Here is a 14753-nt window from a genome sequence, read left to right as displayed (position 1 = left end):
GCCGAGTCACGTGACGCCCCGCAGCTCAGCTCCTCCCCCCGCCCCATGGAGCCACGCGCGGGAATCCGCGCTCTTCTCGCAGCGCCCGGAAAACCCGGACCGGGGGCAGGAGCCAGGGCGACCGCTGGGGAACAGCTCAGCGCCGCCCCCGCGGGCCGCACCGGGCACGAGGGGACAGCCCTGCCGCTCGGCCCAGGACACAAGAGCCTCTGCCCTCAGCCACGGGCCCCTCCCCGGCACAAGGACCCAGGGCCCGGCCACGGGGAGTGCCCCTGCCCAGACCCGTGCGACGCCCCTGGCACCGCCCGGGACACCAGCGCCCAGCCCTGCCCCTGCCCCCCCCCGGGAAAAACTCAATCCAGCAAGTACCAGAACCATATCTGCTTTATTTTATTTTTACACAAAAAGCTCAGCATCCTCCTTCCTACTCACGGACCAAACCATACCCCCCGCCCCAACCACACGCACACTGCAACAACAGGCTCCCAGCCCTGCACGACACACTCTAAACACGGCAACCAGGCAGAATAAAACCCATGGCTCTAGCCCAGCAGAACCAGCACCCCAACAGCAACAGGAGCCCTGCACAAGCAGCTCCAGAACCCCCAACCCCCCAGCCCTGCAATTCTCAGCCTGGCCAGCACAGAAACCACCCAGGGGGACCCGGGCCCCACGCCCGGCTGGCCCAGCTGCTTACATGCTAGCGGGCTCAAACATTGCTGCGCTCGAGAATTGGAAGTTCTGGGCCTCCTTGGGCAGCAATTCCTGTGAGTGTCCGCTCCTGCTCCAACGACAGGGTCACAGGAGTGGGCTTCACCTCTGGCCAGGCTAGGTCCACCCACAGTACAGACAAATTGACCCAAACATACTACTTCCAAAACCCCTAGCTCCACAATCATAAACCTGAGGACACTCCCAAAGCCACCCCACACAGAACCCCGATACAGAAGAGACGTTCCAAGACAGCGGGAGACATCCTGCCGGTCCGTGTCTGTTGTCCAACGCCGGCTCGCAGCTCTGCCGCGATGAAGTCCTCTCGCCGCTTCCCTCCGTGCAGGCCAGGACCCTGGCGAGAGCACAGAACGCGCCTTCGGCACAAGGGAAAGCAGGCAGGCGCTACACGCGCCACCCGTCCCAACGCCACCGGTCACCGGGCTTTGGCGGTTTATTCCGCTTCCGGCCACGGAGCCGCCTCGATGAGGCGACCGCAGGCTCCGCTGCACAGCCCTTATTACCCAGTGCCTCCAACCCCGAGAGTAAGATGCACGGGTACGCACGGCTCCGTTTCCAGGCCTCCGGTCATTGTGGCCCGTCCTCCTCCTTGCCACACAGGGAGCGTCGGTCCAACACCTACAGAGACAGGGGGGCAAAAAAAGAAAACCCCTCAATAACAAATGCGAGGCCAGAGACATCAAACTAGAAGGAAAATATAACCCACCCACAAAAACAAACTGTAATGCCCATGGAAAATAACTCCCCAAACCGGAACAATGCCCCACGCCACAAGTCTCCCAGCTCTGACTGGGCATGTCCACGGGACTCCATGCACACGGAGTCCAAGCACCCTCCCGCTTCCTCCAACACGCCTACAGCACCATCCTGCGGGCAAGGGCAGGAGTTCACAACCTTTCCTTCTACAAGACCATCACCAGCACCACCAAGGGAGACCAAGAGATGCTCCCCCGCAAGCCAGCGCAAATCCACCTCCCAACTGCCATGGATCAAATGTCCCGCGCTGCTCCGATTCGCATCTCGCCTATTGCAGGCTCCGTGCAGGAAGGGCTCCAGCCCAGGGACACCACACGGGCAGAAGCCTCGCACCAGGCCGCCGGAAAATGAATGCGCCGACATCCGCTTCCTCCACCAAACTTGCTCAGGTCACAGGTGCTGGGTCTCCACCTCTTCTTCCCAATGCCCACTTCAGAGACTTGAGCCGTGGCCAGATGACTCATGTACATGTCACCAAAACAAAGAGCAATTTAGGAAGTGTTATATGGGACACAGGGCTCACAGCCCTGAGTGCAAAAGCAGCCCCCGAGAATCCAAAGGCAATACCCCCACCCAGCCTAAACAAGGCACACAGGGGGCAGTCAGACCCCTCCCTAAGGTGGATGCCATTTGAGGTGGCAGGAAAAAACCCACCACAGCCTTCCAGTCCTGACAAGAGCAGAAAAGGAACAAGTGCTACAGACATTTTGCAGAGAGGTAGAAAGAGAGAGAGGCACCAGTGACACCCCCAGGCACACAGGACATAGCGCTGTTCCCAGGACTGAAGGGAGGCCTGTAGCAACAGCAAGTCAGGGGCATGAACACAAACCCACTGCTCAGGCTCAACACCACTCCAGAGAGGGACCACACCTGCACCCCAAGTGCCACAGATGAGCCCAGGTCAAACACCCCAGAAGCTCCCTAGACATCCATCGTTCCTCCTATACACGGACTCCAACAGACTCAGACTGGCCAACCCAGCCCTACACCACATTTGGCGGCAGCCCTGGCCAAAAAGCCCCCTGCTTGACTTGCTGCCCTGGAAGCAAAAACCTCAGGAGGCTATCCTACCCCACCCACACCATCCCCAACCAAAATACAGCCACCACCCAACCCCCTCCCCACCAACCGCTCCCCCATCCCTTTGCTACCTCCATCCTGCATGTGTGTTGCACAACTCCGATGGCTCGCATACTTCATGCCTGACCAAGGCCCCTGGGACAGGGGAAAACCCACACGTGCCTTGTCAGTGCAAAACAGGGATGACAAATAAGTGCAAAGTAAAAAATAGGTGGAAGGTCCTCCCCGAGCCCTAAGCAGATGCAATTAACCCACCTCACCCACAGACTTAGACCTCACACAGGCTTCCCTGGGACCTGCCTGGGCAGGATATTCAACATCCAAATCAAGGAGACATCTAGGTCACAGCAACCAGAGCACACGCAAGACACGGCCATCACACGGAACACCTCGCCATTGCCAACATCTACTACTCGCCACAGCCATCTTCATTGCGCTCCTTCTCCAGCCCTCTCGTTGTCACTGCCCATGCCCCGCTCCGCAGGGACCTGTGAAGGGGCACAAGGAAAACCTCACCAAAATGATCCAGAGCAAAACAACGCAGCAACAGCTCCCCTCAAAGCAAGCTCTCACCCATCGCAGGCTCCACGCACCAAGGGCAGGCAGCTCCATGCTTCATGAGTTCAAAGGCTCTTCTCCTTCTCCCCAATGTCCACTTCTCCTCCCTGCCCAAAAGTCCTGGTAAAGAGAACACCCCTCCCTGCCAATAAAGCAGCAATTGCCATAAAACAGCACAGCTCAGGCCTCACAGCACTGGCATCCAAAAACCAGCCTACTTTGTTCCCACAAAGCTGACAGGATGCAGCCAGACCAGTGTCACAGCTCTCCCCTCCCAGCCAAGGGAGGCCATTTATATGTGCACACACAGGCCTCCCCCTTCACTTCCAGAAAGAGCAAAGAAAAAGGCAAAAGAGGCTGAGACAGAAAGACTGCAGTGATGTTGAGACCGAGCCATCGGTGACACACCCAGACAATTCCCAGAACTGAAGCGGGAGGCTCTGGTAATAGCATCAGCAAGGCAGAAAAACAATCCTCTGCCCTGCTACAGCCTAGATAGAGTCAAGCTCTGCACCCATGCCAAAAGCAAACCCTGCTCAAAGGACCACAAATCCCCCATGCTGGGGGGAAGCAATGCCCAGGCTTTACAAGGAGGCAACTGAGGGACTCCCAGGCACAACAGCATGGCCTTGCAACGCTGCAGAGCCCACCCCTGGTGCTACAACCTCCTGCCAAAGCAGTGCTGCCCCAGGAGCGTCAAGCTCAATGTACCAGAGACTTCTCTGCCCCTCTTCTCCTTCCACACCAAACACACTTTGCACCATCCCCCCTGCCTCCACCTTCCACCCTTCTCTGCAAGGACCAGGACCCTGCAAATGGAAGCAAAACAGCCAGGCAGTCCAACATCAGAATCAAAGTCACAAAGTCAGGCACCTCGAAGCTCTCCAAGGCTGGCCTCTGGTGGGACCAGAGCACAGCGGCCGCAGCATAGGCAGGAGACACCACCACAGAAAGGACCTTTGCTCTGTCCTCCACTACTCACCACAGTCAGAAACATCCAGATCCATCTCCAGTCGTCTCCCCTACCTGGCCAATCCCCAACAGCCACGGCTGGGCTGGGGGAAAACAGATGCCTGCAAGACACAGAAAAGCTTCACCAAAACACAAAAAGGAAAATGTGGAGGCAACTGGCAGATGGGAGACAAGTCACACGCTGCTCCAAGTAAGCACTCACCCACCACAGATGCACAGGGATCCAGCAAAGACGCCACAAAAGCCAGAGGCCTCACACCAGGCAACCGGGAACTGACCGGACCTCCTCCAGCATCTCTGGGACGCTTCACCTTCTTCCCACCGTCCATTGCACATCGTCCTCAGAAACCTCGGGACAAAGACCAAACAAACCCGCCCCCCTCCCCCCCTGAGAAGCCATTACTGCCATCGGCACAATGCACGCACCTCACTACTAGCATCGGTGGCCCTCCTGTCCAGGACCCCGAGACCAGCCTGCTTTGCCCCCCAACACTGACAGGGCGCAGACAGACCCTTCTCCAGGATGTCCCCTCCCTAGCAGGGGATCCCGTTTGTGTGCACCAACACCGCCCGCCCGCCCGCCTTCAGCTCTGGGAAGGACCGAACAAAACACCCCAGTGATTTTAGTAACAAACTAAATCTATTCCAACACGGAGGAAAGGCAGCAAGAAGGCACAGCAGCCCCCCTGGCTCTCCAGAGACCTAGCGGACCTACTGTGGCTAAAAAGGAAAGCCTGCAAAGGATGGAGGACGGGATTCACCTCCAAGGAGGATTACTCCGCGCTGGTCCGGTCCTGCAGGGAGCAAACCAGGAAAGCCAAGGCTGCAACTGAACTCCAACTAGCTTCAGGCATCAAGGACAACAAAAAGTCCTTTTTCAGATATGTGGGGAGCCGGAGGAAAAGCAAGGGCAATGTTGGACCCCTGCTAAACCAGATGGGACAACTGGCAACTGACGCCCAGGAAAAAGCCAACCTATTAAATAGGTACTTTGCGTCAATCTTTCGTCAGTCACACGGGATGCCCATGCCTGCTATGGGACAGGGAAATCTGGGTGAGGGGGATCCCCTACCCTCCATCAATGCTGACCTCGTGAAGGAACACCTTGAGAAGCTGGATACCTTCAAGTCAGCCGGCCCTGACAACCTGCACCCCAGGGTACTCAAGGAGCTGGTGAGAGTCATAGCCCAGCCCCTGGCACGGATCTTTGAAAACTCCTGGCGCTCTGGTGTAGTGCCCGAAGACTGGAAGAAGGCCAATGTGGTGCCAATCTTCAAGAAAGGGAGGAGAGTGGATCCGGCTAACTACAGGCCCATCAGCCTGACTTCTATCCTGGGGAAGATCTTAGAAAAGTTTATTAAGGAGGCCATCCTTGAGGGACTGGCCCAGGCTAACATTCTAAGGGACAGCCAGCATGGGTTTGTTGCGGGTAGGTCTTGTTTGACCAATCTCATTTCCTTCTATGACCAGGTGACCTATCACCTGGACAAGGGAGAAGAGATTGATGTCATATATCTTGACTTCAAAAAAACTTTTGATCTGGTATCCCATGATCATCTCTTGGCCAAACTGCCCAGTTGTGGCTTTGGCTCCACCACGATCCGCTGGCTGGGAAATTGGCTTCGTGGTCGGACCCAGAGGGTTGCGATTGATGGGAGTCACTCATCATGGTGCCCTGCGACCAGTGGGGTCCCTCAAGGCTCTGTCCTGAGACGCATACTGTTCAACATCTTCATTAACGATGTGGACATTGGAGTCGGGAGTGGACTGGCCAAGTTCACCGATGACACCAAACTTTGGGGCAAAGCATCCACACCAGAAGATAGGCGGGTGATCCAGGCTGACCTGGACAAGCTCAGCAAATGGGCAGACGAGAACCTCATGGTGTTTAACACCGAAAAATGCAAGGTTCTCCACCTTGGGAGGAAAAACCTGCAGCACCCTTATAGGCTCGGCAGTGCTACGTTGGTTAGCACTACAGAAGAAAGAGACTTGGGGGTCATCATTGACCACAAGATGAACGTGAGCCTACAATGCGATGCTGCGGCTAGTAAAGCGACCAAAACGCTGGCGTGCATCCAGAGATGCTTCTCGAGCAAATCCCGGGACGTCATTCTCCCCTTGTACTCGGCCTTGGTGAGGCCGCAGCTGGAGTACTGCGTCCAGTTTTGGGCTCCACAATTCAAAAAAGATGTGGAGAAGCTTGAGAGAGTCCAGAGAAGAGCCACGCGCATGATCAGGTCAGGAAAACAGATCTTACGATGACAGGCTGAGAGCCATGGGACTCTTTAGCCTGGAAAAGCGCAGGCTCAGGGGTGATCTGATGGCCACCTATAAGTTTATCAGGGGTGACCACCAGGATCTGGGGGAACATCTGTTCACCAGAGCGCCTCAAGGGATGACGAGGTCGAACGGTCACAAACTCCTGCAAGACCGTTTCAGGCTGGACATAAGGAAGAATTTCTTTACTGTCCGAGCCCCCAAGGTCTGGAACAGTCTGCCAGCGGAGGTGGTTCAAGCACCTACACTGAACACCTTCAAGAGTAAATTGGATGCTTATCTTGCTGGGATCCTATGACCCCAGCTGACTTCCTGCCCTTTGGGCAGGGGGCTGGACTCAATCTCCCGAGGTCCCTTCCAGCCCTAATGTCTTTGAAATCTATGACAGACACACACGTGCAGAGACACAAGCAGTAAACATTATTCCCAACACTGAAGGGGAGCCTGTGGCAATAGCAACATCCAGGCAGAGAAAGGACCCAGTGCTCTACCTCAGCAAAATCTAGGAAGGGGCAAGATCTACAGCAACGTGCCAAAAGCAAATCTGCCGCAAGTCCAAAAACTCCACACACAAAGACACAGGCTTTCCTCAAGCACAGCAAGACAGGAGACCCCAGCTGGACCCACTGGCACCAAAATCACAAATGACACACCCAAGGTGCCTGCCCCGCATACTAGACAAACTGACCAGCAAGCATGAAGCTTCAGACACGGTCCCACACAGACAACTCACATGCAAAGGCCTCGCACACAAAGAGCAAACGCACTGTGCAGCATCCAGCCTGCTTCATCCTCCATGGACAAAGCTTGGCTCCACTCCCTGAACCAGCATTTGCTGGCATCTACACGAGCCAGAACCCTACACGGGACAGAACAGATGGTCACCCCAAGAGACGCAACCCAAACAGAAGAAAGGACTCGTTGGAGTCTCCGAGGCAGGCCTGGCCAGGGTGCTCCCCGTCCAGCCATAGGAAAAGCCTCAGCTCCAACAGCCACGCTGGCACTCGCCACACCTGGCGTCACACTATTCTGTCTCCAGCTCTCCCCCAGCCTGCTCACCGTCCTCTGGACACAGGGGACACAGGCACCGCCCGATGGCACACAGGAAACTTCACTACCAAACAGAAGGGCAGACCACAACCCAGTGCCCAACCTGAAGACAATCCCACGCCGCTCCGAGTAACATCTTTCCTGCTGCAGGCTCTGTCCATGCCTCCCTCCAAGAGAGCCAGAAGTGACCACAGGTGCACGGCCACCCGCTTCCGCACGGTGGTGGCACTAGGTCTCGTCACCTCTACCCGAGCTCTTCCCCACTCAGGGTCCAGATATTTGCATCACCCCCCAAACAAGCAATTACCACACAACACAGTATTCACATCTCATGGTACTAAGGAGAGAGATGCACCCCCCCACCCCGCCCCAGTCTCCAAAAGCAGCCACCCCCCGCAAAAGGCACACAGGGTACAGTCAAACCCCTCCCAAAGGAGGGGACCAATTTACATGCAAGCACTCCCATCCTTCCACCTCTGGGAAGAGCAAAGGAAGAATAAACAGTGCTGCTGTGGTTTTCAGCATCAAAATGGAAACAAACACTAGTGACACACCGAGACACAACACAGAGTACCGTTCCCAGAACTGAAGGGAGGCCAGCGGCAGCAGCAGCACCCAGGCAGAGACTGGCACCAACTCCTCCACCCCAGCACACCCAAAGGCAACATCTGTACCCACATACAATTAGCAAACTCTGAAACCCCCAAAATACTCAAAGTCTATTTTCAGCCTTTACAAAGACTCAGGACTCACAGCCAGGCTAAACCCAACCCAGGCTTACACTGCCCAGCTCAAGGCAAACCTGAGGGCCACAATCCTCTCTTTTGCATCATTGCCTGGGAACCCTGGAGCTCTAGACACTATCCCACACCCTGCCAACTATCACCAGAGCAAACCAGCCACTCCACCCCCCCACTCTAACCAAACCCACTTTTCAGCACCCTGTTCCTCCATCTTCCATCACAACATGCCCTTGCATCCTTTGCCCCCACAAGACCAAGGCCACTGGAAAAAGAACAAAACCCTCATCACCCCAAACAGGGGACACAAGGGCACCGAATCAGAGCCAAGGGAAGCTCCTCTCCAAACCTCCAGCACATACACCCAGCACCACTACCTGAGCTCTCAAACGCTTGCCTCTGGCCAGCCCGAGCTGCATATTCACAGGCAATTGAGAAGTCACCTAGCCTACACAGGGCACAGCCACCATAGGAGAGCCCTCATCTCCAACAGCCACTGCTCACCACAGCCACAATCACGCTGCTCTTTGTCCAGTCGTCCTCACAGCCAGAAGAGGGAGTGGAACTGCACCACCTGCAAAGGTACAGACACAAAACCTCCTGGAAACATCGAAGAACAAGCGTGGAACAAGTGGTGAGGCAGGAAGACAAACGCATCACACTGCTCCATGGGAGCTCAGACCCACCACACGCTCCAGCCACGCAACACCATAAAAGGTAGAGGCCTCGCACCATGCCATTCGGGAAGTCGCAACAGGGCTGCCCGCTTCCTCCTCCACCATCTCTGGGGCTCTTCACCTCATCTTCCCAGTGTCTGTTTCATAGGCCAGAAGCCTTCACAAGATGACTCCTCCACACACAAAAAAAGAATGGCAACTGTCACTATCAACAACTCAGAGGCCTCACAGCACTGGAGACAATGCCCGCGCCCTGCCAAGACTGCACACACAACTTACCCCCCCAAATCCCCAACCCACAGCTGTAACAGGACAGCCAGACCCCTCTCAGGCCTTTCCCTTCAATAACAAGGAAAGCAATTTAGATGCACAAACACTGGTCTCCTGCCAGATCTGGGAACAGCAGAAAAAGGCTGCAGTGACTTGGAAGACAACAACACAAATGGAAAGGCACACAGACATAGGACAAACCATTCCCAGCACTGGTGGCAGAGCCTGTGGCAAGACAGATGGGTAGGCAAACACAGACCAAACTTCTGCCCCAGCAAAACCTGGAGCAGGCCAGACACCGGCACCCACATGTTCAACAGACCCAGCTCACGGAGCCAAAAAAGCAAGTGCCAGGGCAGGCAGGAATACTCGAGCCTCACGCAGAACCTGATGCGGGACCCCCGGCCGCAGCACACCACCGCAAGAGACAAGGGTAAGCTCAAAACCCACAAATGCCCTGCTTCAGCATCACTGCCTAGGATCAAGTTCCTGAGGGCACACGGGCAACTTCACTGCCAAACACAAGAGCAAAGTACAAGCGACCGCCCCGCTGAGACACAATCCCATACCGCTCCCAGCAACGAGCGTGGCTCGCTACAGGCTCTGCCCGCAACTCCAGCAAAAGGGCAGAGGCCTCCTTCCGACTGACCCGGAAGTCACCGTGGATGCACGGCCGCCCGCTTCCTCCGCGGTTGCGGCTCAAAGTCGCTTCACCTCTCCTTTGCTTTGCGGTCCAAACATTGGCATCCCCCCAAAACAACAAGCAATTACTACATGGAACAGTATTCACAGCTCATACTACTGCAGGGAGACACCTCCCCCTCCAATCCACACCCAGGGCTCCACAAACAGCACACAAAAAAAAACCCCAAAGCAAGCGGGGTGCAGTCAAGCCCCTCCCAAAAGCAGGGAACCAAATTTTGGTACCAACATGGCCCTCTTTCCAGGTCTGGGAAGAACAAAGGAAGAACAAAAAGAGTGCTGCAGTGATTTAGAGAGAAAAAAAAAAAGGAGAAAGAAACACCGGTGACAAACCCAGAGAGACAGAACAAAGCGCAGTTCCCAGACCTGAAGGGAGGCCAGCGGCAGCAGCAACAGGCAGGCAGAGACGCGCACATGCACTCCTCTACCCCGGCAGACCCGAGGGCAAGATTGGCACCCAGATGCCAGGGATCAACCCTATATAGCCCGGGGCAACTTTGAGACTTTGCGCAAACACAGCTCACAACCAGGGTAAATCTAAACCAGGTTTATACCGCCCAACTCCGGAGCACACGCTCGGTGGCCACGATCCCCTCCTTCGGCGTCACAGCCCAGGAAGCGTGGCGCTCCAGACGCTATCCCACACCAGGCATGACCTCCCCCACCTAAAAAAAAAAAAATCCCTAGGGCAAATCCCGCCCCTGCAACTCTAACCCGGCCCTCCTTTCACCATCCCGTTCCTCCACCTTCCCTCAATGCACCGCAACGCGCCCTCAGATCCTCCTCCCCCACGAGATCGACGCAGCTGGAACGACAACAAAAACCTCATCGGCTCCAAGACTGGACACTCGGGCGCAGAGTCAGAGGGGGAAAGTTCCTCTCCAAACTCCCGGTACGCACATTCAGCCCCGCTACCCACCGACTCAGCTCTCAAAAACTTGCCTGTAGTCACCCAGAGTGAGACATTCGGAGGCAATCGAGCGGTCGCTGATCACGGCACGACCGCCACGGCAGACCCCTCGTCTCCTACGGGCAGACCTCGCCAAAGCCGCCGTCATGCCGCTCGTTCTCCGCTCAGCCTCACAGATGGAAGGGGCAGGGGATGCACCCACCGCAAAAAGTTACGCGCACAAAACCGCCGGGGAACAGGAAAGAGCAAGCGTGAAGAAGCGGTCCGACGAGAAGACAAACGCATCGCGGGGACCCGAGGAAGCTCAAACCCACCGCAGGCTCCAGACAGGGGATGCCACAGAAGCAGGGGCCTCACGCCAGGCAAAATGGGAAAGCGTGACAGGGCCGCCCATTTCCTCCACCACCATCTGTGCCTCTCTTCACCTCTTCTTCCGAGCGTCCACCTCACAAGCCTGAAGCCTTGGCGAGACGGCTCCTCCGCAGACAAAAAAAAAAGGCGATGGCCACCATCAACAACTCCGAGGCCTCGCAGCACAGACGACGGCGGACCCTCCCTGGCGAGACTCCCGAGGAAGTCTATTTCATCGCCGCCCCCCATAGCTATGAGTATGCAGCCAGAGCCTGCTCAGCAGGTTCCCTTGGCAGGTAAAGGAAGCGACTGAGGTGTGCAAACACAGGTCTCCCGCCACTTCTGGGAAAAGGAGAGAAAGGCCGCGGCGACTTTGAAGGCAACGAGACTAACGGAAAAGCGCACGGACGCGGGACAAGCCATTCCCGGCACCGGTGGGACAGCCTGCGGCGAGACAAATGGCGAGACGGAGACGTGCCCCAAACTTCTGCCCCAGCAAAACCCGGAGAGGGCCAGACGCCGGCACCCAGACGTTGGCCCAAACCTAGCGCATGGACGCAAATAAGCTAGTGGCAGGGGCAGGCGTGTTCAAGCCTCATGTAGAGCGTCACCTGCCACAGATGAGGGACCCCTGGCCACAATACACCGCCGCAAGAAGCGAGGGAAACCTCGGGTTACACGACACCCTGGTTGACCGTAACTGCAAGCACGCACTGAACGCGGGACACTGTCCAACGCAAAATCCTTCCCACCACCCCCACCGACCCAAAGCACCTTCCAGCATCCTGCTCCTCTTACTCCCTTACCGCTGCTCTGCTCCAGTCCTTAGCCCTCTCCCTTTTCCTCAGTGGTTTCCTTCTCCTGTGTTGCATTCTGCTCCTTGGGGGGAACGCCTGTTTTTTGCTCTGTCCAGGGTCCTGACCTCTGTGGAGGCATTCCCACCCTGCACATGCAGCCAAGGGAGCACCCCTACCCACTACTAAGGGCACACGCAGGGGACGCAGACACGAGGGAAAAGAACTCACCCCCGACAGCCGGCACTCACCACACCCGTCATCACATATCTCCAGCCTTTGCCCGTCCTGGCTTGCCGTCCCCTTCCCATACGGGAGACGGGCACCTGCTGAGGCTGCAAAGGAAAAACCTCAGCACAACGAGCAACAAAGAGCAAAAAAACCTGCCAGACTCAGACAACCCCAGGCCACTCCAAGCAATTTCATACCAATTGCCAGACCTGCCCATCCAGCACCGACACGCCGTGCAGCATCCGGCACCTCCCGCTTCATCCTCCGTGGGCGCCGCTCAGCTTCGCTCTTTCGACCGGCAGTCATTTCTCTCCGCACGGGTCAGGACCCTGCAAGGGACACAACAGGCAGTCACCCCCAGACGCACAAGTGAACAGAAGAACAAGCCCACGGGTACGATTCACAACACACACGCACGCACCCCAACTCACAGCTCTCTGAGATGTGCCTGGCCACGGTGCGCCCATCCGTTTCTGGAAAGGCCCTCAGCCCCGAGAGACAGCGCTCTCAGGACCCGGCAGCACGATCCTCCTCCGGCACGCTCTCATCCCTCCTCGCCATCCTCTCTACACAGGGGACACAGGGGCCTCCTGAGGGCACACGGGAAACATCGCTGAAAAACCAAAGGGCAAAGCACAGGCGACTACCCCACTCGAGGACAAAGCCACACCGCTTCAAGTGACATCTTACTCACTGCAGGCTCTGCCCATGCAGGCAGCTCCACCCAACGGGCAGAGGCCTCCCTCCAGATGACCCAGAAGCGAGCGTGGCTGCACGACCGCCGGCTTCTTCCGCCCGCTTCTAGGTCACGCCGGCTCTAGGTCTCTTCACCGCTCGCGGTCCACACGGTGACATCACAAACAGAACAACAACCAATTACTACACGCAACAGTATTCGCATCTCACAGTGCTGACAGCACAGACACGACGCACCCCCCCGCCCCAGCAGCCCCCAACTCCAAAAGCGTAACACCCCCACCCCCGCGAGGTACACAGGGTGCAGTCAAACCCCACCCAAAGGAGGGAATCAATTTATATGCAAACACACCTATCCTTCCAGCTCTGGGAAGAGCAAAGAAAGAAAAAAAGAAAAGTGCCGCTGTGATTTTAGACAGCAAAGTGGAAAGAAACGCCAGTGACACCCAGAGACACAGGATAGAGCACCGTTCCCAGAACTGAAGGGAGGCCAGCGGCAGCAGCAACGGCCAGGCAGAGGCACCAGCGACAGCTCCTCTGCCCCAGCACGCCCTATGCCATGATCTGTACCCAGAAGCCAGGGGCAAAACACTGAAACCCCCAATATACTCAAGAACAATCTTCAGCCTTTACAAGGACTCAGCACTCACCACCAAGCTGAACCCAAAATCAGGCTTACACCCCCTGCTCTGCAGCATCCCTAAGGGCCACCGTTCCCCGCTTCAGCATCGCTCCCTGGACAACGCGGACCTCCAGACCCCATCGCGCGCTAGGGGTTTCCTCCCCCGCCCAAGTACGACCGGGGAAAACGCGACACAGCCTCCCACCCTAACCCAGCCCACCTTTCAGGATCCAGTTCCTCCATCTTCTATCACCGCAGCAGAACGCTCGCTTTCATTCCTCTCCCCGACAACTTTGAGACCGCTGGAAAAAGAACGGGAACCTCATCGGCCCACCGAGGGAACGCGAGGGCACCGACTCGCTGGTAACGGACGCTCCCCTCTCCAAACCCCTGGCATACATCCAGCCCCTCTGCCCGCTAATTCAGCTCGCAAAGGTATGCCTGCAGCCAGCCCGAGGGGCAGACGCGCACGCCGTCAAGGAGTCGCCTAACCTACGCGGGGGGGGCGGCCGCCACAGGCAGAGCCCTCATTTCCGACAGGCGCTCCTCGCCACGGCCGCTACCGTGCTGCTCCTTATCCAGTCGTCCTCATACTGGGAAGTGGGAGCGAGCGCACGCCGCCTGCAAAGCTACGCACGGCAAACCTCCTAGAAACAAACGTGAAACAACAAGCGTGGAACAAGTGGTGAGGCAGGATGACAAATACATCACGCTCCTGCAAGAAAGCTCAGACCCACCCCAACCTCCAGCAAGGAGATGCCACAGGGGCAGACCGCCTCACACGATGCAAATCAAAGCCGCGACGGGGCTGCCCTTTTCCTCCCGCGCCGTCTCCGGGGCTCTTCGACTCACGTTACCGCTGTCCTTCACAGCTTCACAGCCACAAAGCCTGCAGAAGTTGGCTCCTCTGCACCTATAGACAGACAAAGAAAAGGCAATGGCCACTATTAACAACTCAGAGGCCTCATGGGACTGGGCACGGTGGCCCCACCCTGCCAACACTACACGGGGAACTTCTTCTTTCTAACCGCCACGCCCCATAGCTGTAAGGGTGCAGGCAGAGTCCGCCTCACAGCATGGAGGGCACAACAACTCCCACCCAAAGAGTTACAGAAGCATCTCTACGCCACCCCACCCCCCCCTCCATAGGAACCAGTCATCCCCTCCATAAGCTTTCCCCTTCCACAGGAGAGGAATCCGTTCAGCAGAACAGCGCGCAGCCATCCTGCCTGTTCCGGCTGCAGAGATTTTATTAACACTCTATCCTAATAATTATTCTGTCTGTCCAGAGCGATCTGATGGGTTATCTCGGCAGCTAATCACAATGCTTAA

General features: G+C 56.8%; 1 protein-coding gene across 28 annotated transcripts; it reads right to left on the bottom strand.

Moving 5' to 3' along the window:
- Window positions 1-366: 366 nt before the first annotated feature.
- LOC149851821 (uncharacterized) lies at window positions 367-13632 on the bottom strand. Of its 28 annotated transcripts, none has more exons than XR_016439520.1 (7): window positions 12798-13632; window positions 12535-12693; window positions 12301-12432; window positions 12104-12207; window positions 11885-12002; window positions 1236-1350; window positions 367-1066 (listed from the first exon to the last, which is right to left on the bottom strand). XR_016439520.1 is itself a non-coding variant. In XM_090030332.1 (6 exons), the coding sequence occupies exons 3-6, from the start codon at window positions 12407-12409 to the stop codon at window positions 1300-1302; spliced, it is 357 nt and encodes a 118-aa protein (XP_089886458.1). In that variant the 5' UTR covers window positions 12410-12432; window positions 12535-12693; window positions 12798-13632; the 3' UTR covers window positions 367-1299. The 28 variants fall into 28 exon arrangements, 12 of the variants coding, with proteins under 12 accessions (XP_089886458.1, XP_089886457.1, XP_089886456.1 ...); XR_016439522.1 differs by having other exon boundaries at window positions 11885-11957; XR_016439523.1 differs by having other exon boundaries at window positions 11885-11951.
- Window positions 13633-14753: the final 1121 nt, after the last annotated feature.

This window comes from Crocodylus siamensis, unplaced genomic scaffold, assembly GCF_052110815.1.
Source record: "Crocodylus siamensis isolate JL-2025a unplaced genomic scaffold, ASM5211081v1 HiC_scaffold_152, whole genome shotgun sequence".
Taxonomy (NCBI): Eukaryota; Metazoa; Chordata; order Crocodylia; family Crocodylidae; genus Crocodylus; species Crocodylus siamensis.
Note: the sequence above shows the minus strand (reverse complement) of the source record. Positions and strands in the feature narration are given on the sequence as shown.